This window comes from Gallus gallus, chromosome 6, assembly GCF_016699485.2.
Source record: "Gallus gallus isolate bGalGal1 chromosome 6, bGalGal1.mat.broiler.GRCg7b, whole genome shotgun sequence".
NCBI classification, from domain to species: domain Eukaryota; kingdom Metazoa; phylum Chordata; class Aves; order Galliformes; family Phasianidae; genus Gallus; species Gallus gallus.
This window is the reverse complement of record NC_052537.1, coordinates 17,710,116-17,736,820: the sequence shown is the minus strand read 5'-3', so window position 1 is coordinate 17,736,820 and position 26,705 is coordinate 17,710,116. Positions and strand designations below refer to the sequence as shown.

Sequence of the window (26,705 nt, the reverse complement as noted above, 5' to 3'; positions counted from 1 at the left end):
AAAGTGGGGTTTCACTTGAAATATATAAGCCAGCATTGGTGTTATTTATCAGTTAAGCAACCTTGAACGGGAATACAACCATAACAGGAGAAAAGAGTATAAAAACAGTAACCGACATCTTAAACGGGAGAGTGTTTTGTTCAGGCGGTGGGTTATGGATTGCTGCTCCGTAGGAGCCACGTGTTCTGCAAGTGTAGTAGTGCAGATAGAGACGTCTGCCCCATGTGGGTGATTTTGGCTATTTTATTAAGAGTTATGTCTCCGCATCTCCTCAGCCTAAACACCGCTGAAAATCCAGTCCTGCGGCCTTCAGTTTAACCCTGTTTGGTTTGCTCTCAGAAGCTGGGAGAAGAAAACACGCTTTCCTCCGCTGACATTTGGGTTTTTGCTTTCAAGTGCTGAGATGCAAGTGCAGGAATCGGTACCTCTGCACTCACGGGGAATCAAAAGCCCTTCCTGCACACCGGCAGCTCAGAGGACTTGGGGGAAGAGTCCGAGTGTGAGCTGTGCTGAGAGAGCAGAGCTGGCAGTGCTGCCCGCAGGGCCGCCAGGCGCCGTGTCCTCCCATCCCGTGCTGTCTCACCGCCCTGGGGTGATGGGTGTCCCGACGGGAAACGTCCCGAGCCGTGCTGCTGGCTCAGGCGCGCTCGGCCCCCAGGCAGGGCTGTCTCAGCTGCCTCTGTTTGGATCCGCCGGTGCTGACAGCTCTGTCTGTGCCACAGATTGCGGCTGCGGCATGTGACGGGTGACACACTTTAAAACACAAACTGACCTCCAAAAGAGATGGGCTTCTTCCTTGGGCTGCTGGTATCAAATTCCTTCAGTCTGGGGATATCTCAGCGATCCCATATATCTTTTTTTTCCCCTTATGGAGGGATATTAGGTGGCTACAGGTAGTAAACTATTCAGCCTAAGTCAGGCTAAATGAAACCAATTTCAATGCACGCAGCATGTGTTCCCCCTGCATCTGTATGCTGCTGGTCTGTAGAACAGTGCTGGAGGAGCAAGGGGAGCCAGGGACAGCAGCACTTCTCAGGCCACCTGTCCCCAGATGCTCAGGCCGGTCTCCAACCTACAGCCACTTTCAAGCAACATCACGATGTCTGCATTCCCCCATCTTTGCTCCCCTTCTCTAATCGCCTCTCCTTGCCCTCCAGGGCTGCCTGAGGATGCCTCGCTCTGTCCAGCTCCAGCCCTGACACCTGTGCTCACCCTGTCAGCATGGCGCAGGCGGGGGGCCTTGTCCGCCTGCCCCCAGCCGAGGGCTGCACCGCCTCGCCCCCGCCTTTCTCCCACCATGGGGACCGCAGGCCCTGGCCACCCATCTCCTCCAGCCCTGAGCCAGGCCGGCACAGCCCCCCACGCTGCCTCACCCCCAACCTCAACGCTGGTCGCCTACACCTCATGCGCAAGGGCCTGGCCCCTGAGACCCGCCGCTGCCCACCTGGCCTCTACAACAGCACCGGCTCCTTGGCTCGCAAGCCAACAGAGATGGGGCCTTTTGGCAACGGGGGCTGCCTGGGTGGGGGGCGGCTGACGGCCCCCTGCACCCCACGGAGGGGCCATCCCGCCCCAGGTCTCACCTCGCCCGGCAGCCGCAGCCCACTGGTGGCCCCGGAGGGACGCAGCTCCGTCGTCACCTTCCGCTTCATCGAGAAGGCCAGCGTGCGGCCCCTCAGCGGGCCCCAGGAGAATGGCCCCGCAGAGCCCGGCGGAGGTTGGCGTGTGCCCCCTGGGCAGCCCCGGCCCCAGGATCAGCTGCTCCGCAGTCTGAAGCTGGAGGCCTCCGCATCTGACCCGCTCCTGGCCAGCTGCAGGTCCCCGGGGGAGACACGTCCCCACGAAGGCAGAAGGGATGCCCATTCCCTCACCACCAGCTGCCTCTCCAGTTCCCTCACCAACGGGCTGCAGGCCCCGCCACGGGACGTCCCCACCAGCCCCTGGCTCCAGGTAGGTGCCCGTGGCCCCACACTGGACTACATCCAGCCCGGCCCCACTGACCACTGTGTCCTTGCAGGGCAGTGCCTGGCCGTGCCCCCGGCAGAGCTCAGCCCATGCCCAGCGCATCGCCCGTGCCAAGTGGGAGTTTTTCTATGGCTCACTGGGTGCCCCGAAAACAGGTAAGGCATCAGGCAGGGATACTGTGGGTATGCAGAGCCCCAACCCGCTGGGATTTGGGATTGAACAGGGGCTCTGGGCTTTCTTCCAGGCTCCTCAGCCCCCGTCACTGAGCCTCCACTGCAGCCCAGTCACCCGCTGCCTGTGGAGCCACCCAGCTCACTTCCCGAGCATGGCCTGAGCCACGTGGAGGTGGAGATCGAGGTGTCCCCAGCAGGTGGCAGGCAGCAGGGCTCCTGTGAGACGGGCATCATCAGGAGGGCTGTGAAGTACTCCGAAACAGATCTGGACACCGTGCCGCTGCGCTGCTACCGCGAAACCAACATTGATGACATCCTGGCTGAGAGGGATGAGGTGGATTCTGCTATCGAAAGCCAGAAGGACAGCGAGAGCAACCCCAGCTTTGCAGGGACCCCAGGCAGGAGAGACAGCATGCCTGAGGGGAACCCTGAGCACAGCATCCAGCACACAAAGGATGGACTACGTGATGGAGATGCGGATGAGGACGATGAGGTGTTTGAGGCCACGAGGAAGGAGAGCAGGGAAAGGTGAGGTTCAGCGTGGGAGGGCAGAGAACTCCCCTCACCCTCCTCGGTATCCCACATCCGTGACAAAGGGGCTCTGACAAACAAGAGCCCAAGCCAGAACCCTCAGTAGCTGTGCCTGAGCCACAGGAGGTGGTTGAAGTGGTTATTCATTGTCCCACAGGGCTGAGGGGGTCCCTCGCTGCCCCATGGAAGGAGCAGGGTGGTGCTGGTGTCCAGCGCAGAGCACTGCACCACAGGACCCACTCTGCTGGGAATGAGTCCTATGATCAGGTCACCTTATGAGCCCAGCACCTGGGTACAGTGCCATGGGTCACCGGGTTGAAAGGATTTGTGTTTTGTGTTGTTTCTTGCTTGTGTGGCAAAATACTCTGTACTAGGGTAGTGATGGGCATCGGACGGGACAAGAGCCTCTGCTTCATCTGCAAATGCTCTGCAGTGAAGGGAAAGTGATGCTGGGGAGCGGAGCTGAGTGATTCCTCTGTGCTGGGACAGAGAGCTGCCTGGCAGTATGCTCAGAAAAGGAGAAGGGGGGTTGGTGTTGGGAGTGGGAACAGTTGATGAAGTAACCTGCAGTGGTACCCTGCAGTGGAGGGAGAAGCATGTGAGGTGGGCTGCTGTGGATGGGAAGGTGCACGTTGCACAGGCAGCTGGGATCCTGCGGGTTTCCCAGGAGGGAAATGCATTTTTTTCCCAAATGAATTGTGATAGAGAATGTGAACAAGCTTTGTAAGTCATATTATCACTCCAAGCAAGTTATTCAAGTTACTGTAACAATTCTTTTACCAGGTGATAATTAATTTCCAAACACCTGTGGGCCCATTACGCATCCATGGGCTGTAAGCCTTTTGCCCTCTGGGACACCGTGCTGGAGTTCCCCAGGCATGGCCAGAAAGCTCGGGTGTGTGCCTCAGCGCATCGCTGCCCTCAACACGGCGCTCCTGGCATAACTACCGCGGTGCATCCGGCACTGTCCTGCTCATTTCATGCAGCTTCCTTGTAGGCTGGTGGCTTTCAGGTTTTTTTGATGTGCAGACAGAGCGCTGGCTATTCCCAGCGAGGCACAGACCCTGCTGACAGCAGTGCCAAAAATCACCACTCTGAAATAGCGAGTTGGTTCAGTGCCCGCATCACAGCCTGGGCTTTGCTTACGCACCGCTTCGGAGAGAGCTCTGCAGCTGCAGCCCTCCCTCCTGTTTACCAGTCACCAGTATTGATGTTTTCTGCTTCAAGCTTTCTGCTTTGTCTGCTCACAGGAGGGGCGATGCGGTGATGCTGGGGTCATTAAAAGCCACCCCATCTTCCAAGAGCCGGCACTGCTTTGCACTGCAGGAGCTGTTGCAAACCAGAGGCTTCCATCCCAGCCAGTCCTTCTCTGCAGAGCGCTTTGCTGGTAGATGGGAAGGAGCAGCCCTGCAAAATCGTTGAGACACCATCGGATGCTGATTTGCAGCATTTAGACATGTAAATCCCTTTGAAAATCTAGCCTTAGGGATTTAGCACCCTCTGCGCAGGGAAGGCTGGCTCAGCACTACTTTGTTGCCCTTTATATTCTTGCCAAAGGGTACCTTCGTTGTCATCTGCTCTCCTAAAATAAGAGACCGTGCAACAGGACATCGGGATGAAAAATCCGATACAAAATCAAACAAGACGTGGAAAGTGACATAAGAAACAGTGTCTTCTTCCAGAATCCACTCCCTGAATATATTTAGAGCCGGCTCTACGACTAATGACCAGTCTAAGCCTTTGCTGTCTTTATTCCCATTAGTCCCAGAGCGCAGAGACCTGTCAGCGAGAGCGGGCTCCTCTCCCCCTTCTCGAGTGTCCTCGGGGGGGCACTAAGCCGGAGGCAGCGCTGCTGAGTGAGCCAGAGCCGGCTCTGCAGCACCGTGCCCCGCTGCCCGGTGTGCGAGGGCTGGCTGCGGGTAGGAGCCCCTGTCCCCCCTGGGAGCACAGCATCGCCCGGCACAGCCCTCGGGTCTGCCGCTAGGGCAGCCTTCCCAGATGGGACACCGGCACGTGGATGCCGATGTGCTGGGGGACACGGGAGCCCCTTCCCCTCTGCTGATGTGGCTGCTGAGGTCGGGTTGCTCAGCCCCACGCGGTACCCAGAAGTGCTGGCTGAGTTGTCAGCATGTAATGCAGCACGGTTATCGGTCTCTGGGATGTGTGTCCCCTACTTACCCACCTCGCTGGGTGCCCCCTGAAGCCCTCCACATTCTGGTGCAGTGAGGCTGTCAGCTCAGAGCCCGCTGCAATAATCTGTGAGACTTTGGAGCAGGATATGAAGGCTAATAAATGATAAATCACTCAGTGCTTGTAACAGCGCTGCATTTTCTGAGCCTTCTGTAAGAAGCTGTTTGTTCATAACAAATGTTATGACAAGCTGGATCAGTTCTTCGCATTTAATCAGGAAAGAGAATGGCATAACAAGTGCTTTTTTGGTGCTCTAATAAAGTGATAGCAGCTTGTGAGTGAAAGAGGCTTTTAGGGTTGTGTTTGGGCTTATAGGACTGAAGGGCTGACAGTGTGTTGGAAATATCCCTGTGTCACACGCTCAGACTGATGGGCAGGCTCATCCCTAGGATGAAATGCTCAGGGGTTCGAGATGTAGGAACTCCTGCGCTGGGCTGGACGCAGAGCCATGCTGCAGACAAGCTGAGCCTCCTGCAGGGTGATCCGTGCCCAGAGGTTTGGCAGGGCTCAGAGAGCACAGTGCTTCGGCAGGGAGGAGGTCAGCCAGTCTGAAGGCAGCCCGGTCCCTTTGAGGTGCTCTCACTACCATCAGACCATCCTGCTCTTTCCTCCTCCTTCAAAACAAACGTGGGGAGCTGCTGCTTATGCTGACCTTGAGGGCGGGCTTGGCTCAGTGGCTGTGGTGTCACATATGCAGAGGAGTGTCACGCTGTCCTCGGTGGCTCCAGGAGTGCTGTGGGTGCCGGGAGCTCTGAAGGCTCATGGAAAATTCAGGCACTTGTGGATTTGTTTGGAAGTGGAGCTGAACTACATCCTGTTTTTGGTGCCTGAGCTGTTTATTGGATCTAAGCTCAAGCCGAGTGGCTGGGAGCAGTAGCCATCTCGTAAGCTTCTTAGGAGGATGAGCCACTAAGGGAACAAAAGTCCATGGCGCATTAAAAGAGAGGCATATGGCTGGAGGGAGGCCAGCACAGCCCTCTTCCCATGCTGTCTTGGGTAGGCAAGGCATTTCCTTTGGAGGCCTGGTGTACTCAGATGTTCAGAGGAGACTTCTGCCCTCCCCACTTTCCTTCTGGAGCAATGCATGGGCTTTTGTTTGGGGCTTCGACCTCTTGCTCCTCAGTGACCAGTTCCTCTTGCTTTCTTTCCCTCTAGGATCATGGATCGAGACACACAGGGCATGCTCAAGTCTCCAGTGCCCTTCCTGCTAGGGCACAGCCTCTCCAAGGATGGCATGGACTCTTTCAGCAAGCATTTTGAGAGCATCATGGAGTCCCATCGAGCCAAAGGCACATCTTACACCAGCCTGGACTCCATTGACATCCTCTCCTCCCCAGCCCGCACTCATGGGACCTTTTTCACTTTTGATCTCCCAGCCCTCACCCCAGAAGTTCAGGGACAGATCCGAGACAGTGCGAAGCTGATCGAGGAGAACTTTGCTCCTCTGGCTCACTTGGAGCCGGACTCTGGGACCAGTTCAGCCACAGATGCCCCCTGGACTGAGAGGGAGGAGGAGAGGGGGAGGCGAAGGAAGGGTGCTCGGCACAGCCCTTGCTGCTCAGAGGACAGCTTTGGTACTCCCTTGGCCTCCAACATGAGGTGAGTGACCAAAATTGCTTACTGCCCACCTGGGCCACCACAGCTCAGCATCAAGTCTAATCCTGTGCTGCATGTTTTGTAGCCACAGCCTAACCAGTGCTGCTGGGGAGCAGGAAAGCGGGCCAGGATGCTCAGCCCCACCTCTTCCGTCCTGGCTATATGTGAGACCACGTCTAGGCTGATACACTGCCTTTCTTGTACTCTTCCCTCTCCCAGCAAGGTCTTGGGATGAGGCACTTAGGGTTCAGCCAGTTGGCGGGCAGATTTTCCTTTTTCTGGGGTGTGCTCACCTGGAGCATGATCAAGTCCAGTCCAGATGCCACATCCATCCCAGTGGCCCAAGTCGGGAGCTGATGGCTCTCAGGGAATTTGGCGTGTCGGTCACACCAGTGCTGAGCTTCCTGCTTAGGTTGCCTCCCCACAAGATCTCCTCTTGCCCAATGACGTCTTGTGCAATGCCAGAGGGTCCTGAACGCTTCCAGGCTTCTCCAGTGGGCCATGGGAAGGGAAAAGCAGCTTGGCTTTCTCTTGAGTGTCCAACCAAACCTGTATTACTTCTGGCTGCAGCCTGTGTTATCCTGATAGGCTTAGCTTGGGATGGGCATGTGGGGATCTTTGCTTTCTGTCACCTCTGGTGCCTGTAGTCAAGAGAGAAGGGTGGGACACTGCATCTGCTGTGTGGTGGGTCATCACTCCAGGATCATCCTGGAGGCATTCTGGGGGAAAAGAGCTGAGCTCTGGGCTGGGCTTCTCTTTTTTTGGGACACTGAGGGCAGGAGCACAGTGGTACAGAGGCCACGCAAGGTTTCTGCATAAAACTGGTTGTGTCCAAGTGGTACCAAGCAGCTGAGGGTAGCAGGATCTAGCCATGGATGGTTGTTTGCTGAAGGCAGACTCAGCTTCCTATTCCTCTGTCAAGGCATAGGACCAAGATGGCTCCAGAGACACCGAAGGGACAGTGCTTACCTCACTGCTCACAGGATGCCTCCTGCTGCAGCAGCAGCACCACAGGGGCACGGAAGGGGCTGTGGGGGTACTTGGTGCCAGGCTGGGGTCTGTGCTGGGGAAGGGCTCTGCAAGCTGTGACTCCCAGCTCCTGTGGTGGCAGTGGTGGTGCGCAGCTCCTTGCGAGGCCAGGCAGCCTCAGCTCCTGCACCCTCACGGCCCAGACCAAGGCTCTGGCATCCCTCAGCACGCAACGTTCTGGGACCACACTTCAATCTTGACCTTGCAGGCAGGAAGCACGCCCAGCTGCCAACGCGGTGAGCCCTCCCCACCGGGTCCCCTCAGCCTGTCCCAGTGACCCTGTGTGAAAGGAAGCAGCAGCAGCACAAGCTGCAGCCCTGAGCTGGGAGACAGCCCCTGGGAGCACTGCATGTCCCTGGTACACTTCCCATGCTGTAACACTAGGAGCCCCCTGCCCTGGTAGATTGCATTAGCAATGGGAGATGGTCTGCTGGGCTGCCCCACAGCGGGACACCTGCAGAGGCACCTCCGGCATGAAGCAGGGCTCCTGGAGGGCCAGGCCCTCACTCTGGGCCATGCTGCAGGGTTGCCACTGTCACTGCATGGGAGGCTGCTGTCTCCACAGAGGTGACAGTGGCCCAAAGCGGGGCCAGGAGCAGGAGGCAGGATGTTGTGCCGCACTGGGGACGTGCGGTCCCTCTGGGGCTGGTGGCATTGGCGCAAGAGTGAGGTGGGAACTGGGCTGCTCTTGGGTTGTCATTTTGCAATTACAGATCCAAATCCCAGGGCAGCCCTGGGGCAGGCACTGCAGATTGTAGGGCATCAGCGCCGGAGAGACACAGGCAAATGGTGTCCCCTCGGGGTGCGAGTGCCCTAGAATCCATGCGCTCAGCCTCCCTTGGCTCCCCAGGTCCCAAATGGGACTCCAGAGCCAGCCATGGCTGTGTGCACCCCCAGGGACATTTATTATTGAGGGAGGGGCTGGTAATTGCTCCTCATTGCTGGCCCAGGGCTGGTGGCTGTTCACCAGTGGGCTGAGCATGGGGAACCCGTCTGGCTCTGGGCAAACTGGGCAGTGTGTGCCCTGAGAGCCACGGGGTCATGGGGCTGCTGTGTGTGTGATGTGGGAAGGCGTGGGGAGAGGGCTGAGGATGGGAAGAGGGGAAAGCAAGGGGGGGGGGGTGCGGCATGGGAGGCTGGGCACGAACGGAGGGGTAATTCTCCCCAGGAACACCCTGCAGCGTTGCAGTACAGTACAGTACAATGGGAGCATTAAGGTGTGCGGGGTTTCTTACCTGTACCGCTCCCCAGTGCCACGCTCTGCTGTGTCCGGGCGGCCGCGGAGCGGCGCGGGGCCCAGCGTGGACGGCGGTGCCGGGGGCCCGGGGACGCGAGGCGAGCTGCCCGGCCCGCACATGCCGCACACGTGCACGAGAGCGGCGGTGCGGCTCAGAATCCCGCGGCGGCAGCGGGGCCAGGTGCCACCTGCGCGGCTCTGCGAGGCCCGGCGGGGGCGGGGGCGTGCGCGGGGACCGCGGGGACGGCGCGGCCACTGGCGGCGGCGGTGAGGCGGGCGGCGATGGGGCGGGCGGGGCGGCGGTGCGGCACGGCACGGCACGGCGTGGCCGGCGATGGAAGGGGCCGCGGCCGGGATGGAGCGGAGCGGAGCGCAGCCGGGAGCGGCGGCGCGCGGGGTCCCCGCGGCCCCGGGGGCGGCGCTGCGGGAGGGGCGGTGCGGGCGGGGGCAGCGCGACGGGACTGCGGCGGGGCACGGGCGGCCGCGCCCGCGGGGAAGGGGCCCGACAGCAGCGGGGAGGGGGCGGCGGGGGGCGGGGGGGGATCCCCTCGGGACGCGCCCCCCCGTGTCGGGGTGTGACCGCCTCCGATGCGGCCCCGCGGGGCGCGTTCGCTCACGCCCCGTTGTCCGGACTTCGCCCAGAGGTCCCGGAGGAGCGGGCTTCCCCGGGTAGCACCATGACATCCGTGTGTCTGAAGGAGAAGCCGCCCCTCCGCCCGCCTGGTGAGTAACCGGATCTACGGCCCTGCGAGCTGCCGCCTCCTGAAATCGGTCCGAGGGAGGACGGCCCCCGCAGAGACCATCCCGGTCCCCGCGAGCGGCGGTGGCACGGGGCTGGGCGAGGACCGGCGGCAGCAGGGAGGAGAGCCGTGCTGCGGGGTGGCAGAACAGCTGTGTGTTCGCTCTGCACGGAGACAGCGCCGAGGAGGGGCACGGTGCCCCAGGTTGGGTCTTACCTGTCTGTGGGCGCAGCGATGTCGGCGGGGCTGCCGGACGATCTGGGAGCCGGCTGGGCGCAGCTGCTGGACGAGGACAGCAGCACCAGTTCTGCCCACGCTTGGAGGCCGGCCTGGCTGACCTTCAAGTGTCCTCCCAGCCCAACTTCAATTTTGCAAGGAATGAACCAGCCCAGATCTCAGCTGTCGTAAATCAAAGTCACTCCACTGAGACCAGTGGAGGGAGCCGCATTTATTTAGCTCAGCCGAAGATCCGGACTGGTACATTCTTAGCAGCAATATTAGGCAGGCTGGGTGTGCTGGGCGGAGGCACCGGGCACAGAGCCTCACGTGTGGGGCACCAGAACCACGAGGCAGTGCTGGGCTGCCCCGTGCACCTCGCTGCCTCGGTCCGGGCTCCCTGCCCCATCCATGCTGCAGGAATTAATCCAGGTCTGCCATGGCCCTTTTTAGGGAACAAGTGGTTTGTGGTAGGCATTTCTGAATTGCTTGCAGCAGGTGTCTCACGTGGCAATGGGATCTGGGTAACATGGGGGCTCAACAGAATGCCCCTGGCTGGGTCCAATGGGCACCTGGCTGAGTAGTCTCAAGGAGCAGGGTTCCCCCGCGCACATACATCCCCGCTGGCAGTGAGGGCTGGTGGGCACCCTTAGGGCAGGCTCTGCTGGGCTGACAGCTTGTTGTTGCCCCACGGTGCTAGGCAAGCTCCTTGTGGCAAGGTGGAGGTTGGAGCTCCTGCAGCAACACGCTGCATTGCAGTGCAGGAAGGTGCTCCAGTTCTTCCTGCAGTGCTCTGAGCTCTCAGCCAGAGAAGGGATATCGAGGTGAAACAGTGAGTGTTCAGATCCAGGAGAAGTGTGTTTGGCTTTGAGAAGGAAGTATGGGGCTCAGAGAGGGAAAAGCTAGAGGCAGGGAAGGAGTAGGGCCCTGGGCAGGAGGGTGTGGGCACAGAGAAGCATGGCTCATGCACACGTGGAGGAGAATTTGGGCCCAGAGATGTATTTGTGACTGGTAAAAGAGTAATAAGGGCCCGGAGCTGGAATATTTGGGGGTCAGAAGAGAAATGGTTTTGTTAAGGAGTATTTGGGACCAAGGAGTGAGGCATGTAAACCCCACATGTGGACTATCTTCAGTTCTTTCATTGCAGAACTGCTCTTGAAGCACTTTATTTCTGCCGGACCCTGCCTTGAGGCCCTGGCAGCAGCTGTGGGGCCCTTGCCTCCCACCAAGCGGGCGCCCATCAGGATCAGGGCTGTGCTGCAGGCGCTGTGGGTGCTGGTGGCTGTGCTGTGCTGGCAGGGCTGCTCTTGCCCTGGGCCCGCTCCATGGTGACTCATGCCAGGCACGCTGGAGATGCTCATACAATACCAAATTTGATCATTATTCCTTAAGTGCAGACTGGTTCTCGAGTTGGAAATACATCTAAAGTAAAATTATTATCTCCGTGTTTCTTCAAGCCAAACTGAAATGTCACTTAGGAAGTACACTAAAAAATCCCCTGAGACATTAGGTCATTGGCAAGAAAATCAGCGTCACCTCGGTTGCCTCAGACGTGGATGTATGCTCTTTGCTCTGCTTGCTGTTTGCTTGAGGGTTGGGTTCCTGCTTTTCTCCCTGCAGGATGGGCGTTCTCCAACCAACTGGGGTAGAAGGCTGCCATCAGTGGGGCACAGCCAAACTGCCCACACTGGTGGTCCTCGTGTAGCATCATGACAGTGGCTTGAGCACAGGGCGAAAGCCCACCTCGTGGCGTGGCTGCAAGCCTGGCATTGCTCATACAGCTGCCTTGTCCTGACTGTAAGGACGTGTTCTGCTGATATAAAGACCAAAGTCAGAAGTGGGGCTCGGTAAGGGACGGGATGGCAGATCCTGCAGGTAGAGTGACTTTAGGAAACAGACGGCAGTCCCTGCATGCTAGTTTCAAGAAGCCAGGAAAGAGCCACAGCCACAGGTTGGGAACCTTCTGTGAGATAGAGGTATGGAAGGTCAAGGAGGTTTTGTAGGTGACCCCACAGCTGGAGCTTGGCACTAGATGGGAAAGCTGTATGCAGATTGGGAAGAGGTCGTAGAGGAGACTCTGAATTCTGGGTTCACTGCAGGAGGTGCCATGCAGCAGCTGTGGCAGGGAGGACAGCCTTTCAGTGAGTGCATGAAGGCCCAGAAGGGTATGGGGAGATTTCAGCGATGTTGGTTGAGAAGAATGAAAAGGTCTTCAGAGGATGGCTGGGCAGCTGCTTGCTTTGCAGGGAGCGATGGACTTTGGGTTTTGTAGCTCAGTCCGTGGCCAGAAAGGCAACCTTGGACCTGCTGGGCTGTGCTGGGAGAGTGCTGTGCTCCCATGATTGCACACTGAGTTTTCCCAGCCATGATCTGCAGGTGTGACTGGATTAACCTCCTGCTCCTGAAAAGAGGTAGTGCTGTCCTGGCTGAGGGCACAGTGGCTCTGTTCCAGCAGCCACTGCCCAGAGCTGCTGGGCCCTGCAGTGGCCCAAGCCCCGTGCATCTCCCCTGGGACTCACATGGTGCCAGCACCGTGTCCGCCACAGACACATCCAGCCAGACACTTCCCCATCCTGCTGGGATGCCAGGAGCTCCCTGAGGCGCGGGGCAGCCTGTCTCTGCTGCACGGGGCTCCTCTGGGACAGCACGACCTGCAGCCCAAAGGCAGTGAGGAGCAGCTTTGTCCTTAGTGTGAGGAGTGGAGCCTCTGGAGATCGGCCTGGGTAATTGGCTCAGGAGAGGAGGCCTTCTTAAAAGTCAATTAGAGACTTAAAAATAAATCAGATTGGAACAGTGCGAGCTCTGCCAGAAAATTTGGGCGAGGTCAGAATTGCTTAACGTTCGTTGTTGATTAGATTCAACTTACTTTTTGTTGGGATAATTTGTGTGCGGCTGAGTCAGAGTGCTAGAAGCAGCCAAGAGCGCGCTCCCAGCATGGCCATGTAAGGCAGCGGGGCTGAGAGCTGACGGGCAGCCCCAGCACGCCATGCTGTGCTGGAGGCCGGGGGGGTTCTCCTTCATCTTCGCACTCCGTGCCTTGCTTCTTCCCTCTGTGAAGTGCTTTGAAGTTTATGGATGGGAAAAGCCAAGTGCGGGAATGACGGTCTTCTTGTTTTGGGTAGACACTGCACTCGAGAGCAGCACGAGGAGCTTGCCTGGGTTAAAACAGGCGTACCGATACAGAGTACAGCGTGTGCACGTTTCCGCTCCACGTCCTGCTGCAGCCGGCCTTGGCAGAGCCCGAGCCCGCACACGAAGTCTCGCAGGCTCAGGGTGGGGGACTTCCCAACAGCTGTCCTGTCTGAGCAGGGCCGGTTCGGACGTGGCTTTGAGAGCCTCGGTCCCGTCACCTACCTCTCTTCCAGCCACATCTCCAAGCCTTCCCTTAGCACTTAGCCCTGACCCCTGAGCACCTCTAACCAGTATGGCCCAGCAGAGCTGCTGGCCCCCGAAGCAGGGTGAGGACCTGCATCCCCTGAGAGGCTGAGCAAGCAGGGGACCTGTGGGCAAACTAACGCGGTGTGTCCCTTCCAGTTGCAGCGAGCACCCCCTGAGCCAGCTGGTTTCTGACTCGGACTCGGAGATGGACAGCATGGAGCAACTGGCCCTGGGCAGCACCGACACGCTCTCCAATGGGCACAAGGCTGATCTGGAGGCTGCCAAACGCCTGGCCAAGCGGCTCTACAACCTGGATGGCTTTAAAAAAGCAGATGTAGCCCGCCACTTGGGGAAGAAGTACGTGTGGGTATTCACAAGGAATGGCCCATCCTGCATCATTCCTCCCTGCAGCAACCCCAGCGTACCCACAGCTGCTTCCCTTCTGGGCACTGGGCTGTCAGGGAACCACTGGCAGGACCCCAGAGACCTGTCCCTGTGACAGCTTGTCTATACCAGGTGTTCCTCTAAAGGCAACATCCAGGTTTTGGTACCTTCCTACTTGCTCTGCATCTCAGGCACCTTCAGCAAGGTGTCAGAGAACAGGGAACCCGCTAGCTGACATACTGAGTATTCCCACTGGATCTGTGGGTGACGCCTCTGAGTTTCATGGGATGCTGGGGTGCCTCTGTCTCCAGCATGCTTCCCACAGCCCTGCCATCATGTCTCCTGGGAGGTATCCAGCCCACCAGAATCCATCCCATCCCTGTCTGCATTTTGATGTCCCCCCAGCCTGGTCGATCCCACTCTCGCTCCCCACTTTTTCTTTCAGCAACGAGTTCAGCAAGATGGTGGCAGGGGAATATCTGAAGTTCTTCGTCTTCACGGGGATGAGCCTGGACCAGGCCCTCAGGTCAGACAGTCTGAGTGCAGCCATGTGCATGCATCACGGCCGCCTGAACGGGTCCCAGCAGATCGTGCCCTTTGCAGCTCCTCACCCCCACAGAGATCTGCAGGAGCAGGCAGACCCCACAGCCTTGGGTCGATTCCCAAAGCGGTCTCTCAACCGCATAAGCACAAAGGATCATCCTTGGTCTTAGCTCCCCAGTCAGGCTCACCTCGGGCTGGGTTTCCGGGCCCTGAGCCCAGATCCAACTCGTGCTGACCTAACCTCCTCCCCGATGTAGTTTCCAGAACCCGATGTGCCGTCAGGGCTGGACGCTGTGGGTTGGATGCAGGGCTTCCTGTGGGGGCTGCGGGAGGGGACAGCCACAGCTCCACTGATGTGCAGGGGGGTCAGAGGGATCGTTGCTGGGCTTCGTGTGCGACCAACGCTGCTGCTGCTGCTTCTTCAGGTCCTTCCTAAAGGAGCTGGCCCTGATGGGAGAGACACAGGAGAGAGAGCGAGTGCTGGCTCATTTTTCCCAGCGCTATTATGAGTGCAATCCCAATGCCATCTCCTCTGAGGGTAAGAAGCTCTGTGTGCGTGTGCATGTGGGTGTGCGTGTGTTCGTTCAACAGAGCACATGTTCTCGTCAGCTCAATGGGAGTGCTCAAAATGAAAGTAGAATTCAGTCTGAGAGTGTGAACTGACGCCTTAGGAGTCAGCCCTGTTACACATTTCCCTCAAATGACAGGCACTTCAGACTTCTTTTTTTTTTAAATTAAAAAAAAAAAAACAAAACCTGTTCCAGTTGGAAGATGCATAAGTAGGGCTCAACACATCCTTAATTCTGACCTTGAGCAGATTAGCACACGAGGCGAGAGAAGGCCCTCCTGAGCACACAGAGCCCAGCTCAGACCCACGGCTCAGGGAAGAGCCAGGTGAGAAAGTGCCGCTGCCCAGCACCCAGGGCGGCACAGAGGAGCACCCAGCCTGCACTGTTTCACTTCAGTGTTATACGTCTTTGCGCTCCCCCCGTGTGTGTTCATGTGCTGAGTCTGCTCTGGTTTGGCTCTGGGCAGGTGAGGTTTTGGCTGGCTGGCTGGAAGAGGGCTATGCCGCTCCACCGTGCCCGTGCTAGGGGCTGGGCGATGTTAGCTGCAGCATCACTGCCTGGCTGAGGGGCTGCAGGGCTGCGCGCTCAGTTTGGGAACCAGCTTTAACCCAGTGGTCTCCTCTCTCCTCACCTGCGTGCTGTCAGCACCGTGCTGATGCTGTGTGCCACCTGCTCAGCCAGGAGGAGCGGGCTCAGGACCGCTTCGGGCTCGGCAGAACCTCCATCCGTGCCCAGGGGCTCTAATTCCTGCCCTGTGCTTGTGCTGCAGACGGAGCCCACACCCTGACCTGTGCCCTGATGTTGCTGAACACAGATCTGCATGGACACGTAAGTTCACCCTGCCTCCAGCCCCATCTGTCCCCTGCCCTTTCTGCCCCACCTGCAGGTGCCCCGGACAGAGCCGTGTGTGCTGGAGATGTGAGACCTGTAGGGGTGAGCGGAGGGAGGTGGGGAAGGAAGAGGAAAGTGAACAGGGAGAGGGGGTGGGAGCAAGACCCCAAGCCTCGCTGGTGCTGGGAGCAGTCACACCCAACTTAGAGAAAGGAAGCTTCTTAAGGCCCCCAGTCTGAGCACGGCAGGCAGCTTCCCATGCCCTCATGCAGCCTCCCCAAGCCCCAGGCTGCTCCGGCCAGCTGCTGTCCCCTGGCCCCAAGATAAACCCCACGTTTCTCTTCCCTGACTTCCTCAGAACATCGGGAAAAGAATGTCCTGCTCTGACTTCATCGGCAACTTGGAGGGGCTCAATGGAGGCACCGACTTCCCCAAGGAGCTGCTCAAGGTAAATTTGGTTCTCTCCCTAGCCAGCCAGGCCACAGGAAGAAGGGTAAGAGCTCTGGGTGGGATCACATGGATGGCTCCATGGGATGCAGTGAAGGTGTTCATCCTCATGCTTGCGTCAAGCTGCTGGAAAAGGCAGGGTCAGTGGTGTTCCCTTGGCCCACAGCATTCTCTCTGCGGTGCTGAGATCAGGGGAAAGGGCAGCACGTCTAAGAGTGACTGTGCTTGGCCACCTCTGGGAGCTGGTGCCAGCAGCCTGAGCTGGCCCCTTCCTGGAGGAGGAGGGAGGCCAGCCTCTTCCTCACAGGATTCCTGGGAGCCTCAGCCTCCAGGCAGCTGCTCTGCTCATGGGGGGTGGCTTTCCATCCCTGGCGCCCCTCTCTCTTGTGGCTGTTTCTCGACCTCCCTGACTAATGCAGGAGCAGAGCAGCCCCGCTGCTGCTTGCAGGGAGGAGCTGGCTGCTGGCTGCCTTGCGGTCCTGCAGCACGGAGGGGACAGCCTGACCTTGAGCTGATGCACGAGCAGGAGAAGTGGTGTTGACACGGGCTACGGCATCTGGGTGCGCTGGGGACCAGGTGCGGGCTGCGGCTGAGGTGGTCTGGGAATAGGGCTCATCCCCATGGGATGAGGGCAGAAATCGTCGGCTGGAGAAGCAGTGGGGCTGTGGGAAATGGGTTCCCACGGGGTGCCAGCGCCACTCCTGTGGGAGGTGCCTTACGAAAAGAGGCAACGTGGGGTAAAGAGCTGAGCTCCATTTTCAGCCTTTGTGGGTCTATTCCTGGCTGTGCTGCTCGCCCCATCATTAAGGGGTTACCAGCAGCGCTCAATAGGGCTGTCCTCCCTCCTGGCCCACGCTTTTCCTGTGAAAGGAGCTAGAAAAAATTCTTCCCTAATTTTAAACCCAACTCCAGAAAAGGCATTCAGCACCCAGAATGGAAGAGAAACATCCAAAATGAAGACCCTGAACCTCTGCCCTCCCCCAGTGCTGCATTGTCCAGGAGCATCTCAACCCCACAGGTCCCTCTGTAGGCTCTTTCTGAAGCCCCCAGCACCCTACAGCCGGGTACCCGCAGTGCAAGGGCTCAGCTTCCACCCCAAAAGGTGCCCAAGCAGGCACGATCACGTTATCCATTATCTCATCAGATCTCAGCCTGTGTGAGATAGGGCAGTAAGCACGTGCTGCAGCAGTCTGCTGTGGGTAGGGTCAAGCTCCTCACCCAGTGCGGGCCAGGGGCTGCAGCACTGCACCTGATGATGTGGGAGCACCTCCCTGCACATCGCTGCCTGCAGCCCGCAGCAGGGAGGCTGAGCTGCTAAAAATGGACTGTTCCCTCTGCAGCTGCAGAGCTTCCCACAGCCGTTTTTCAGACGCCTCTGTATCAGTGCCGTGCTGGGGAGTGGGAGCAAAAGGCACCTCCTAGGTGGTGCACCAGGGGCAGGCTGCAGCTTCTCCATCGCTCCCTCTGGAGCCCTGTCCGTGCACAGGGCCTCGGGGCAGCTGGAATGTGCAAAGTGCTGGGCAGGAAGCTAGCACATAAAAGGTAGAGCGGCCAGGCCACTCCTGTGCAGCTTTTGCCAGGCTCAGTGGGAAAATACGCTCTCTGCCCACTGTAGGCTTTGGTTCCGTGGTCCCGTTGCAGGCTTGGGCAGCAGAGAAATGAGGAAAGCGTATTATCTCCCTGCAGCAGCCAGCACTAGTCCCATTAACCTATATAGGATGTTGCCTCTTCTACAAACCTGGGTCCCCCACCTGGGAACTGAAGCTCCTCTGCATGCACAGCTGGCTATCTAATTTTAGTGCTGCAGGAGTGCACATGTTTCCTAAGCACAGCAGGGGAGGGAAAGGGCTGGCAGGCTTCAGAGGGGCTTCCCAGAGCCTCGGTGCAGCTCACAGGGAGCTCCAGCAGTGCAGAAGGAAGGTCTTGTGGCCCTTCCCAAGCCTGCCCAGGGCAGGTGCTAACCCACCAGGGAGGAGGGGTGACTCCCACCCACAGCTGGAAGAAGGCTGGGGACAGCAGGGCAGCACTGAGTGGCTTCAGGGGCACAAGGCCTCGTGACTCTGTGGGTAGCATCAGGAAGGAACATCCACGGGGACCACATTTTCTCCCTTTTTGGCTGCAGAAGTCCCGAGACAAAGGCAGCACGATGCCTGAGAGCAGGTGGCAGCTTGAGTCAGACACAAACTTTATCTGCTACAAGATAATGCGTGTAAACACTCAAGAGTTTCCTGCAGAAGAAACTAAAACACTTAAAGCTTGTGCTTTCACAGCTGAGCACCACATCCCCCTCACCAGCATGCCTCGCTGTGCCCCTGCCGCTGAGCTAAGGCAGTGACGCTGCCCTGCTGGGCAAACACAGCTGCTGGAAGCCATCTCCCTGACAACCCCTGCAGCCACGCTCTGCAGGCAGTGCCCAGCCTGCCTGGGTGTTCTCACCACCTGGGGATGCGGGAGCTCACAGTGCCGTGCCTGGGGATGCCTATGCCTGCATACCGGGCTTGGACTGCTGCAGCCAAAGGAGCACAGCTGCCCAGCCAGCACGGAGGGAGGCATACTGGTGTCCTACACAGGTGGCGTGGTGGTTAGCTTAACCCTGGGACCCGGCCGTCCTCTTGCAGGTGTGATTTCAGCCCAGCCCCCAAGTCTTCATTCACTGCTGTCGGCTGTGCACCTCAGGTGTGGATTTGACTTCTACCCAACTGATCGGTTCGGGGAGCCTTAGATCCTCTGTATCTTTGTTCCATAGCTTAATCTTGTGCTCCGCAGAGCCTTCACAAAACCAGTTCAGGCCCTCTCCTCCCCAGTGCTGCTTAGCAGTCAGCCCTATCTGTGCTACTTTCCAGCTTTGGAGCCCAGAGCAGCTCACAGCTGTTAATGAATTAAACCCCAGCATGCAGGCAGCCCCATGGGGAGGGTGCAGGAGGGGCCCCAATCCCAGCTCGGGGGCACAGCAATCAGATGCTTTGCACGCTCGGTGAATGAGGGAGCAGATGTGGGAAGCGGGGCTGGCTCCCACCTCAGAACTGGGGGCACAGCTGGATTTTCTCACCCCGATTCCCCCTGGTAGCACTCTACAGCCCACTGACCTCAGGATTCACGGCCCCGCTCCCATCCCAGAGCAGCCTGCTCTGCCCTGCAGGTCTGGCACGGCAGTCACCGTGCCGAGCAGTGACGACAGTGGAAAATTTCCCCTTCTCCCCTGGCCGCATCTCCTCCTCAGTCACGCCTAAGCGGGCGGCGCATCGATCCTCGTCCCGGCTCCGAGGATGATCGGCCCTTCGGCCCCTCACGGAGCGGCAGCGCCCCGCCCGCGGGGCAGCTCCGGCCGCGCTCGGAGGACCGGGCAGAGAGGTTAAGTGTAGGACGGGCACCTGAGGACGGAAGGGAGGGGGCGCGAGGCCCCCGGCTCAGCGTCACCAGGGGCAGGCTCGGTGCGCCCCGACAAGCGCATCCCAGCTGCCTGATCCGCGGGCAGCCGCTCCCCGCCCGCCTCACACCCCACTAAGCTCCGCGGTACCTGTGCGGGTGTCCGGACGCACGGCTCCGCACCACCGCGCTCCGAGAGCGGCGTGGCCAGCATCCCGCCACCCGGCGGGGCGTCCCGCAGCGAGACCGCTCGTGGCATCCCTGCCCCCGCCGCTGCCCCACCGGGCCGGCCGCCTCCATTTTGAGCCGCGCGGCTCGGGCCCGCCCCCCGGCACAGCCCCGCGCCCGGCTGGGCTCGGTCGGGCCCCGCTCTCCTCTCCCCGTTCCCCGCCGCGGGGCCGCCATTGGCTGCGGCGGGCGGGGCGGGGCGGGGAGCCGCCTCCCGCGGGCTGCAGCCGCCGAGCCCTGCCCGGCCCGGCCCGGCTTCAACAGGCGGCGGCGGCGGCGGCGGGGAGCGGGCCGCGGGTGCGGGGGGCCGGGCGGGGCAGGGCAGGACGGGGCAGGGCCGCCCCCGCCGCCGCCGGCACCGGCACCATGATCGGCGTCAACAGCATCAACAGCAGCGCGGGCCGCATGCGGTCCCGCTCCATGTGCTCCGTGCGCTACGGGCGCAACTACCGCGGCGTGGAGACCTTCTGCTACGGCTGGCCCCAGCGCTCCCGCACCCTGAAACCGGTGCTGTACACCGACCTGGTGGTCAGCCGGCTCCAGAGCCGCCGCAAGAAGAAGCCGGTAAGCGCCGGGCGGGCCGCGCGGCGCCGGGGTTCCGCGGCAGCACGAGCGCGGACGGGCGCGGCGCGGATCTCCAGGCGCCGCGCTGCGGCGGGGCCGTGCCCGGTGCCCGCGGCCCCCGGGCTGCGTGACATTGCGGCGGGACATTGCGCGGCGGCGGGGTCGGAGACGTCGCGCGGGGAGGATCGGGGGCAGAGCGGTGCCGCTGGGGGCTGCCCTACCGCCCGGCCGAGCCGCGCACGGTGCGCGTTGCGGGCTGCGGCGCCGCGGTCCCGTTCCGAGCCGAGAGCAGGGGAGAAGGAGGGGCTCCGGTCGGGAAAAATGGGCTGCTGGCCGCCGGGAGCGCGCTCGCCGTCAGTTGGCGTCGGCTTCGGGGAGTTAGGCCGGTTTGCCGCCGTGCTCGGTGGGCAGAGGTGGCGGGGCTGGCGCTGGGCACGCACCGCCGTGCCGGGCAGGAGCGGAGCCGGCCATCGCGGCGGTCTGGGGGCAGCACGAGGTTGTGACGCACTCGGATGGAAACGGCGGTCGGAGGGGAGCTGCTCCTCGGTGCGAGGGACCGAGGGGGGCGGGGGCACGGGGTGCCGCAGGTGGCCGCGTTGCTGAGCGCGGTCTGTGCCCGCGGGGCGGACGGCGGGGTGTCCGCAGGGTGATGGCCTGGAGCAGTACAGCCATACATCCCCATGTGACCGTGCCGTGCGTATTGGCACAGCCGAGGCATCTGCGTGCCCGGAGCGCTCAGCACAGCCTTGGAGCTCGGTGTGGGGAAAGGAACTTTGCTGTGGAAAAGTTGGGGAAAGCCGTGATTGAGCTCTCGTAGTGATATGCCCAAGAGAGGCAGAGTGCCTGCAGGAGGGCGCTCTATGGCTGTGAGGTCTCTTGTGCAGAACATCACACTGCTGTGCAGAACGTCACACCACTTCTCTGTTAGGGATACGCTGGGCTGCAACCCTCACTGCAGTCCCATCTGTCCCAACACTGCATCCAGGATCACCTGCTGCCCTGCTCCCATGCCAGCACTGAATCTCCCCCGCTCTGCACTGCTCTGAGACAGACGGATGAGGAGAGGGCTGTTTGTGCAGCCAAGCTATCCCTGTGTGAGGATGCTGCTCCTTGCCGGTGCAGCCTGCACACCCCACTGCAGATGCGTGCTGGAGCAGTACCTGGGCACATCCTGCCAGCCCCTTTTTGGTGGTCACTGAAGGAAGATGTGCTGGTTCCATCGGCAGTCCCACTGGAGCAGTACATCCCTGGGTCTCTCTGGTGTTGCGCATGTCTAAGGCAGGGCTTGCTGCCTTACCCTGCGTGCTGCAGCAATGAGCTCATAACCCTGCGATGGCAACAAAACAGACAGCAAAAACCTCTGCTTCAGGTCAGCCTCGGTGGCACAGGGCCAGTTCCCCGCCAGCACCCCGCTTTCTCCTGGGCAGCACTCACAAATTCAGCCATGCCAAAAAGTGCCATCATTTGCCTCCTTGGAAATGAATCCATGGAGCAAAGACGGCCAGGAGAGAGGGACCTGCAGTGACGAGCTGCAGTGCCGTGGTCTGTGCTGACAGCCGTGGGGAGCTGGGCTGCAGAGCCCACTCTGCCCCATCGAAGGGGTCCTGCATCACAGAGCCTGGGACTCAGTGATGGGCAGGCAGCGGGAGCAGAGAGCAGCAACGGGCAGCGTGGTGCAGAGCTCAGAGCTGGGCTGAGCTCACCACGTTTGTCTCCTCCAGGCATGACGCCGCTGCCTGATGGGAGTGGCGGTCAGCAGGCAGAGCCCCAGCAGAGCCCCGGTACAAGATCCCAGTGCAGGTTTTGTGCTGTCCTCTCCTCCTCACCTCACAGTTGTGTGCTCCCCCGGTGCAGGAGCGCTTCAAGCCCACGGCCCGGTGTCTGAGGCTGCTCAGCAGCTCCTGCCCACAGCAGGCTCGTGGGATGCTCCCGGTGCTTGTAGTGGGGCTGTGGGAGCCTTCTGAAGCCACCAGTCAGGTCGTCCTTTGAAGTGTTCCTATGTAGTCCCAGAGCCCGTGTTTTTGTAGTGCTGCCCCGCTGTGCTGCTCTCCAGCACTGTGCAGTCATTGCTCTTTCAGAACTGCTCCCCAAGTGTGTTCCCACCAGCTCAGCACTCCACTTCTCTGTGCTGTTTTTCTATTATTTTTGTTTCTGTTGTTCTTAGTCCCTCTCAGCTGCTTTCCATCTGTGAGATCCCATCCCTCCTGCTCCCCGTGGCAATTCCGTATTGCCCATATTGCTCCTCAGAAGCCTGCTTCCATCTCCTGCCTGTCCCCTGCTCCTCCCTGGGCAGCACGAACAAAACTGGGTACAAGCTGCCCCGGGGCACTGTGGCTGTGCCTCTCCTGCGGGCTGCTGCCTTCCCCGGAGCAGCCAACCCTGCTTTTTGCCTGCAGACAGGGAGGTCCTCTCATCTGCAAAACAAGCTGGTGCTGGGCCAGTGCTTCCCCGAGCAGAACACACGTGATAATCCCAGTCCCTCTTCCGCTCTGGCCACTGCACATCTCGGGGATGATGGATTTGCCTTCCCCAGATGCTGCTGGGTTTGTTGGCAGGGTCCCTGTGAGCCCGCAGTTGTACTTTATCAGCCACCAGCGAGCTCTCTCCCCAGCAGTCTCTGGCCAAGAGATGGATGTTGACAGCTGCCTGAACAGTCTGTGCACAACTCGATTATCTTCCTCTGAGGATGATGCCTTCCAGACCTGTCTTGCTCCTTGTTCTGGAGTGCTGAGCGAACGCTGCTGGGAACCCACACCAGAGCCTCTTGTGCTATAGGGCTGGGCTGAGTGCCTGTGGCTTGCACCCAGCTGGGGCTGGACAGGCGCTTGGGAACGCAGCCTCAGATCCATCTGCAGATGGACTACGCTTTTTTTCCCAGCTGAATCACAGGCACGGGGCCCTGCCTTGCTGAACTCGGCAAGGGTCAGAGAGTGTGGAGGCCCTGGGAAGAGAGGGTGGGCAGTCTGCAGCACCCTGGGGTAGGTGCTGGTCATCTTTTCTCAGATAGCCACCAGATCTCTGCAGCGCTCCTGAATAGGTGTGCTGGGGGCTGCAAATCCCACACGGAGCAGATACCAGACGTCGCTGAAGTCCCCACCGAAGTGTAACTGTGCTCCCGGGGCCTGGGGGTGCCCACAAGTGCAAGAGGACAAATTGTGTTGGGCGGCTGCTGCCTGCTGTAGGGATGCAGGAGTGCTGGAGGCCCTAGCAAAGTCTGATGTTCTGCAGAGCTGCCCCAAACCAAAGGCTCTCTGTCCTGGGCCTGAAAGCTGTCTGTTTGGCCAGCCCAGTTCACCCTGGAGCAGGGAGAAGCAGCTCTTTGATGGCCTGGATGTGTTTGCCAAAACTCATGCTGCTCACTCTTTGCCACTGCCCTGGGCGGATGCAGGAGGAGGGAAGCACAGGGGTGACAGCCTGGGCCGCGCCTCAGCACAGTGCCCCATGCATGCCCTGGCTGGGGGTCCTGCAGTGCCCAGAAATTATCTGTAAGCCCTAGTATGTGCAGAACGGGGGCCTGGCTGTCAGCTCCAGTGCCAGAAAGGAAGGGCTGTGTGCAGGATGGGCTGCCCTGGGGTTGCCTTAACCTCTAGTCCCCACAGCAGCTCCCCTGACCCAACCCCCGCTCCTCTCTCCACAGGCGCTGTATGGCTCCATCAAGAACGAGAAGCTGCAGTGGGCCATGTGAGCATCCCATGGGGAGACTGGCTGTACAGGCCCGGCAGGTGCTGGGGTCACCCCGATGGCGTGGTGGCCTCCTCACCCCGGACCCAGAGCGTCCCACTACCCAGAGGCTGTGGCGGGGAGAGGGGGTGCGGGGTAGGGATGGAGGTGCCCAGGGAGCTGCGGTGGGTGCCAGCCCTCTGCCCCAGCACAGCACCGCGATGGGGCCCCGGGGGCAGCTCCCGCAGCCGTGGCTGCGCCGTGCCTTGCTGTGCGCCCAGGCAGCCGTGCCCGGGGTCGGAGCAGGCAGCCCCGTGGCTGTGCCCGGGCGCCCGCACCTTCGCCTACAGCTGCCATCTCCAGCAGCAGGAGCGGCAGCGCCCGCGCTGCGGGGATTAATCAGCCCGGCGGTTCCGCCAGCGCTGAGCCAATGCGCTCGGGCTGCTGCCATGGAGACGCCGGCAGATGCTGAGGGGTTTAATTAGCAGCGAACGGTTACGAGGGAGGGGGGAGGCCGCAGCTCCGGGCTCCCACAGCTCCGTGCTGGGGCGGGGGAGGGAAGCAATGCGGCCCGGAGGGCGAGGGGACATTGTTGGCAGGGAGGGTGCGAGCGAGGTGTGCTGCCCTGCAGGGTGGGCTGAGAGGTGTGAAGCACTGCTCAGCAGCCAGGCCGGCAGCACAAAGGCTGCTCGCTCCCGAGGACAGGTCCCCTCAGCCAGGAGCAGCGGCAGAGCCCCTTAAGGCTCGTTCCGTAGCAGCGCAGCTGCCGGCCTCACAGGGCAGGGGCACGAAGGCTGGGCTGGGTTGCAGGATGCTCTTCAGTGGTGACAGCAAACTGCTCAGCCTGGCCTGCGAGTGGGAGGTTTGACGTTTGCTGTCCCCAGCAAGGTCACAGACACTCGCCTAACCAAATCTATACCTGGCAGAGATGAGGAGGAGCTGAGGAAGTCCCTTTCAGAGCTGGCTGACCCCAAACCTAAGTCCATCAAACGCATCAGCAGCTGCAGTAACCCCTTCCTGGACTTCTCCCAGGACTCCAGCATCGCCACCTACAAGCACGGACTGTTAGTGCGCAAGATTCACGCCGATCCCGACTGCAAGAAAAGTAGGTGTCTGGGGAGGGGGGCACTGGAGAGCTGCAGGACCCCTGACAGGGGGAGAAGGGCAGGGGTCACCCTGTGCGGTCTGCACATAGCACCAAGCCTGCCTGCAGCATCAGCCCTCCTCCACGTGCATCAGGCTGCGGTGGGCGATTCACTCCCAGGCTGGGGGCTGAAGGGCTCTCCCTTCCTGCGGTGCTGGGAGAGCCGGGGGTGCGTGCTGAGGCGTCCCGCAGTGCTGCAAGCGTGCCGCAGGTTCTGCGCTGCCAGGCATGTTCCCCATTCCCACTGCAAAATCCTCCTTAAGCCCCAGCTGCCTAATGCCACCTTGATCCGATCAGGCGCTGCCGGCGTTACCTGGCGTGTGGCAGCGTTCTGTCCCCATCCCCAGGCACGTAGCCCCCCCTGCAGCCCCATCTGCCGACCACGTGCCCAGCATGGGCTCAGGTGCACGGGGACGGTGCAGGCGTGCTGCACGTCCCCAGGGCGGGGTGACGTGTAGCGTGGCACGGCTCATGGGGGGGTGATCCATGGGCTGCTCTCCTCTCCCACAGCGCCCCGAGGGAAGCGCGGCTGGAAGCCCTTCCACGCCATCCTGAAGGGGATGATTCTCTACCTGCAGAAGGTGAGGAGCGCTGTGGTTGCGTGGGGCTACGGGCTGGGGCCCTGCCCCCGGGGCTCAGCTGGAGGCCAGCCTCTAGTGGTGCTGGGTTGTGGCGGGAGCAGCCCTTGGCCGGCTCTGAAGCGCCCGGTGCCCTGCAGGAGGAGTACAAGCCGGGGAAGGCGCTGGCAGAAGAGGAGCTGAAGAACGCCATTAGCATCCACCACTCGCTTGCCGTGCAGGCATTAGACTACATCAAGAGGCCCAACGTCTTCTACCTCAGGACAGCCGACTGGAGGGTCTTTCTCTTCCAAGCACAGTGAGTCCCCAGGGCCCACAGTGGGGCTTGGCGGGGCGAGCTATGCTCATTGCTGGTGGTAGCAAGTGGAATGAACTAAATTTCACATCCTGGCCCTTTCTAGAAGGGAGAGGAGCTGATGCTGTTCCTGGGCATTGCCCAGCTTGTCTCCTCTGCTCCGGTGGGCTTGAGGCCGTGCACTGCTGGGGCAGAGCTGGGGCCAGCTGGGAGCACTGGGCGGCTCTGCAGAACAGGGCCTTGGTGTGCCGAGACTGGCGGGGAGAGCACGCGGTGCCACGCTTGGCCTTTCTCCCCAGGAACTCCGAGCAGATGCACTCGTGGATCACACGCATCAACGTGGTGGCAGCCATGTTCTCCGCACCCCCCTTCCCCGCCGCCATTGGCTCCCAGAAGAAGTTCAGCCGCCCGCTGCTCCCCAGCTCCTGCACCCGGCTGTCCCAGGTGGGCCGGGAGCGGGGGCTGTGCTGGGAGAGGTACGGGGTGAAAGGCGGTGCCAGGGCGTGGAGGCACACGTGGCCACCTACCTGCACCGATGGGGGAGGACCTGCGTCACGGCAGGACCTTGACAGGAGCCCGGGCAGGGGATTAGCTGGCTCTCGCTCGTGCCACTGCAGTTATTCATAGAGCAGAAAGGATTAAAAAAAAAAAACAAAAAAAAAAAACAGCCTAGTTTTAGAGGGGATTAATTTCTCTCTAAGGCTGCAGCCAGCCCACCAAGAGCAGGAGACCTCCCCAAAGGGCCTGCGCTTTGGCCTGCAGTGTTTAGAAGACTGTGAGCGGCAGCTGAGCTCCTGGCTGTATCCAGGAGGGGAGAACCACGCCAGCCCTGGAGTGAGGGCAGTGGCGTGCTGACATTGTCACCTGTCCCCAGGACGAGCAAGTGAAGAGCCATGAGACCAAATTCAAGACGATGTCAGCGGAGCTGCTGGAGCACCGCTCCTCACTGCCAGATAAGAAGGTGAAGGGCAAGGAGTACGAGGAGCTGAAGCAGAAGGAGGAGTACCTGGAGTTCGAGGTGAGCAGGGCAGACCTTTGGCC

At 60.5% G+C, this 26,705-nt stretch overlaps 1 protein-coding gene and 1 long non-coding RNA gene across 6 annotated transcripts in view; one reads left to right on the top strand and one right to left on the bottom strand.

Moving 5' to 3' along the window:
* The window catches only part of PSD (pleckstrin and Sec7 domain containing), a 35,356-nt gene that overhangs the window by 6,745 nt on the left and 1,906 nt on the right, over positions 1-26,705 (top strand). For 2 of the 3 annotated variants that reach the window (XM_046943075.1, XM_040703140.2), the window contains 15 exons: positions 1,158-1,950; positions 2,018-2,120; positions 2,210-2,666; positions 6,015-6,458; positions 13,212-13,418; positions 13,885-13,965; positions 14,408-14,520; positions 15,321-15,379; positions 15,741-15,830; positions 23,625-23,668; positions 24,574-24,752; positions 25,302-25,372; positions 25,510-25,667; positions 25,964-26,108; positions 26,539-26,682. In XM_046943075.1, the coding sequence (XP_046799031.1) occupies positions 1,222-1,950; positions 2,018-2,120; positions 2,210-2,666; positions 6,015-6,458; positions 13,212-13,418; positions 13,885-13,965; positions 14,408-14,520; positions 15,321-15,379; positions 15,741-15,830; positions 23,625-23,668; positions 24,574-24,752; positions 25,302-25,372; positions 25,510-25,667; positions 25,964-26,108; positions 26,539-26,682 (3,024 nt within the window). In that variant the 5' untranslated portion in view covers positions 1,158-1,221. The remainder of the gene's footprint in view (positions 1-1,157; positions 1,951-2,017; positions 2,121-2,209; positions 2,667-6,014; positions 6,459-13,211; positions 13,419-13,884; positions 13,966-14,407; positions 14,521-15,320; positions 15,380-15,740; positions 15,831-23,624; positions 23,669-24,573; positions 24,753-25,301; positions 25,373-25,509; positions 25,668-25,963; positions 26,109-26,538; positions 26,683-26,705) is intronic. The other variant, XM_040703141.2, reaches the window with a different exon arrangement.
* On the bottom strand, positions 24-19,505 carry LOC107053674. 3 transcript variants are annotated; one of them, XR_006939565.1, is made up of 4 exons: positions 19,347-19,505; positions 18,916-19,200; positions 9,678-14,429; positions 24-7,763 (listed from the first exon to the last, which is right to left on the bottom strand). It is a non-coding gene; the product is annotated as an uncharacterized LOC107053674 (long non-coding RNA). The 3 variants fall into 3 exon arrangements; XR_005861112.2 differs by having other exon boundaries at positions 24-7,096; XR_003075880.3 differs by lacking the exon at positions 18,916-19,200 and having other exon boundaries at positions 24-7,096.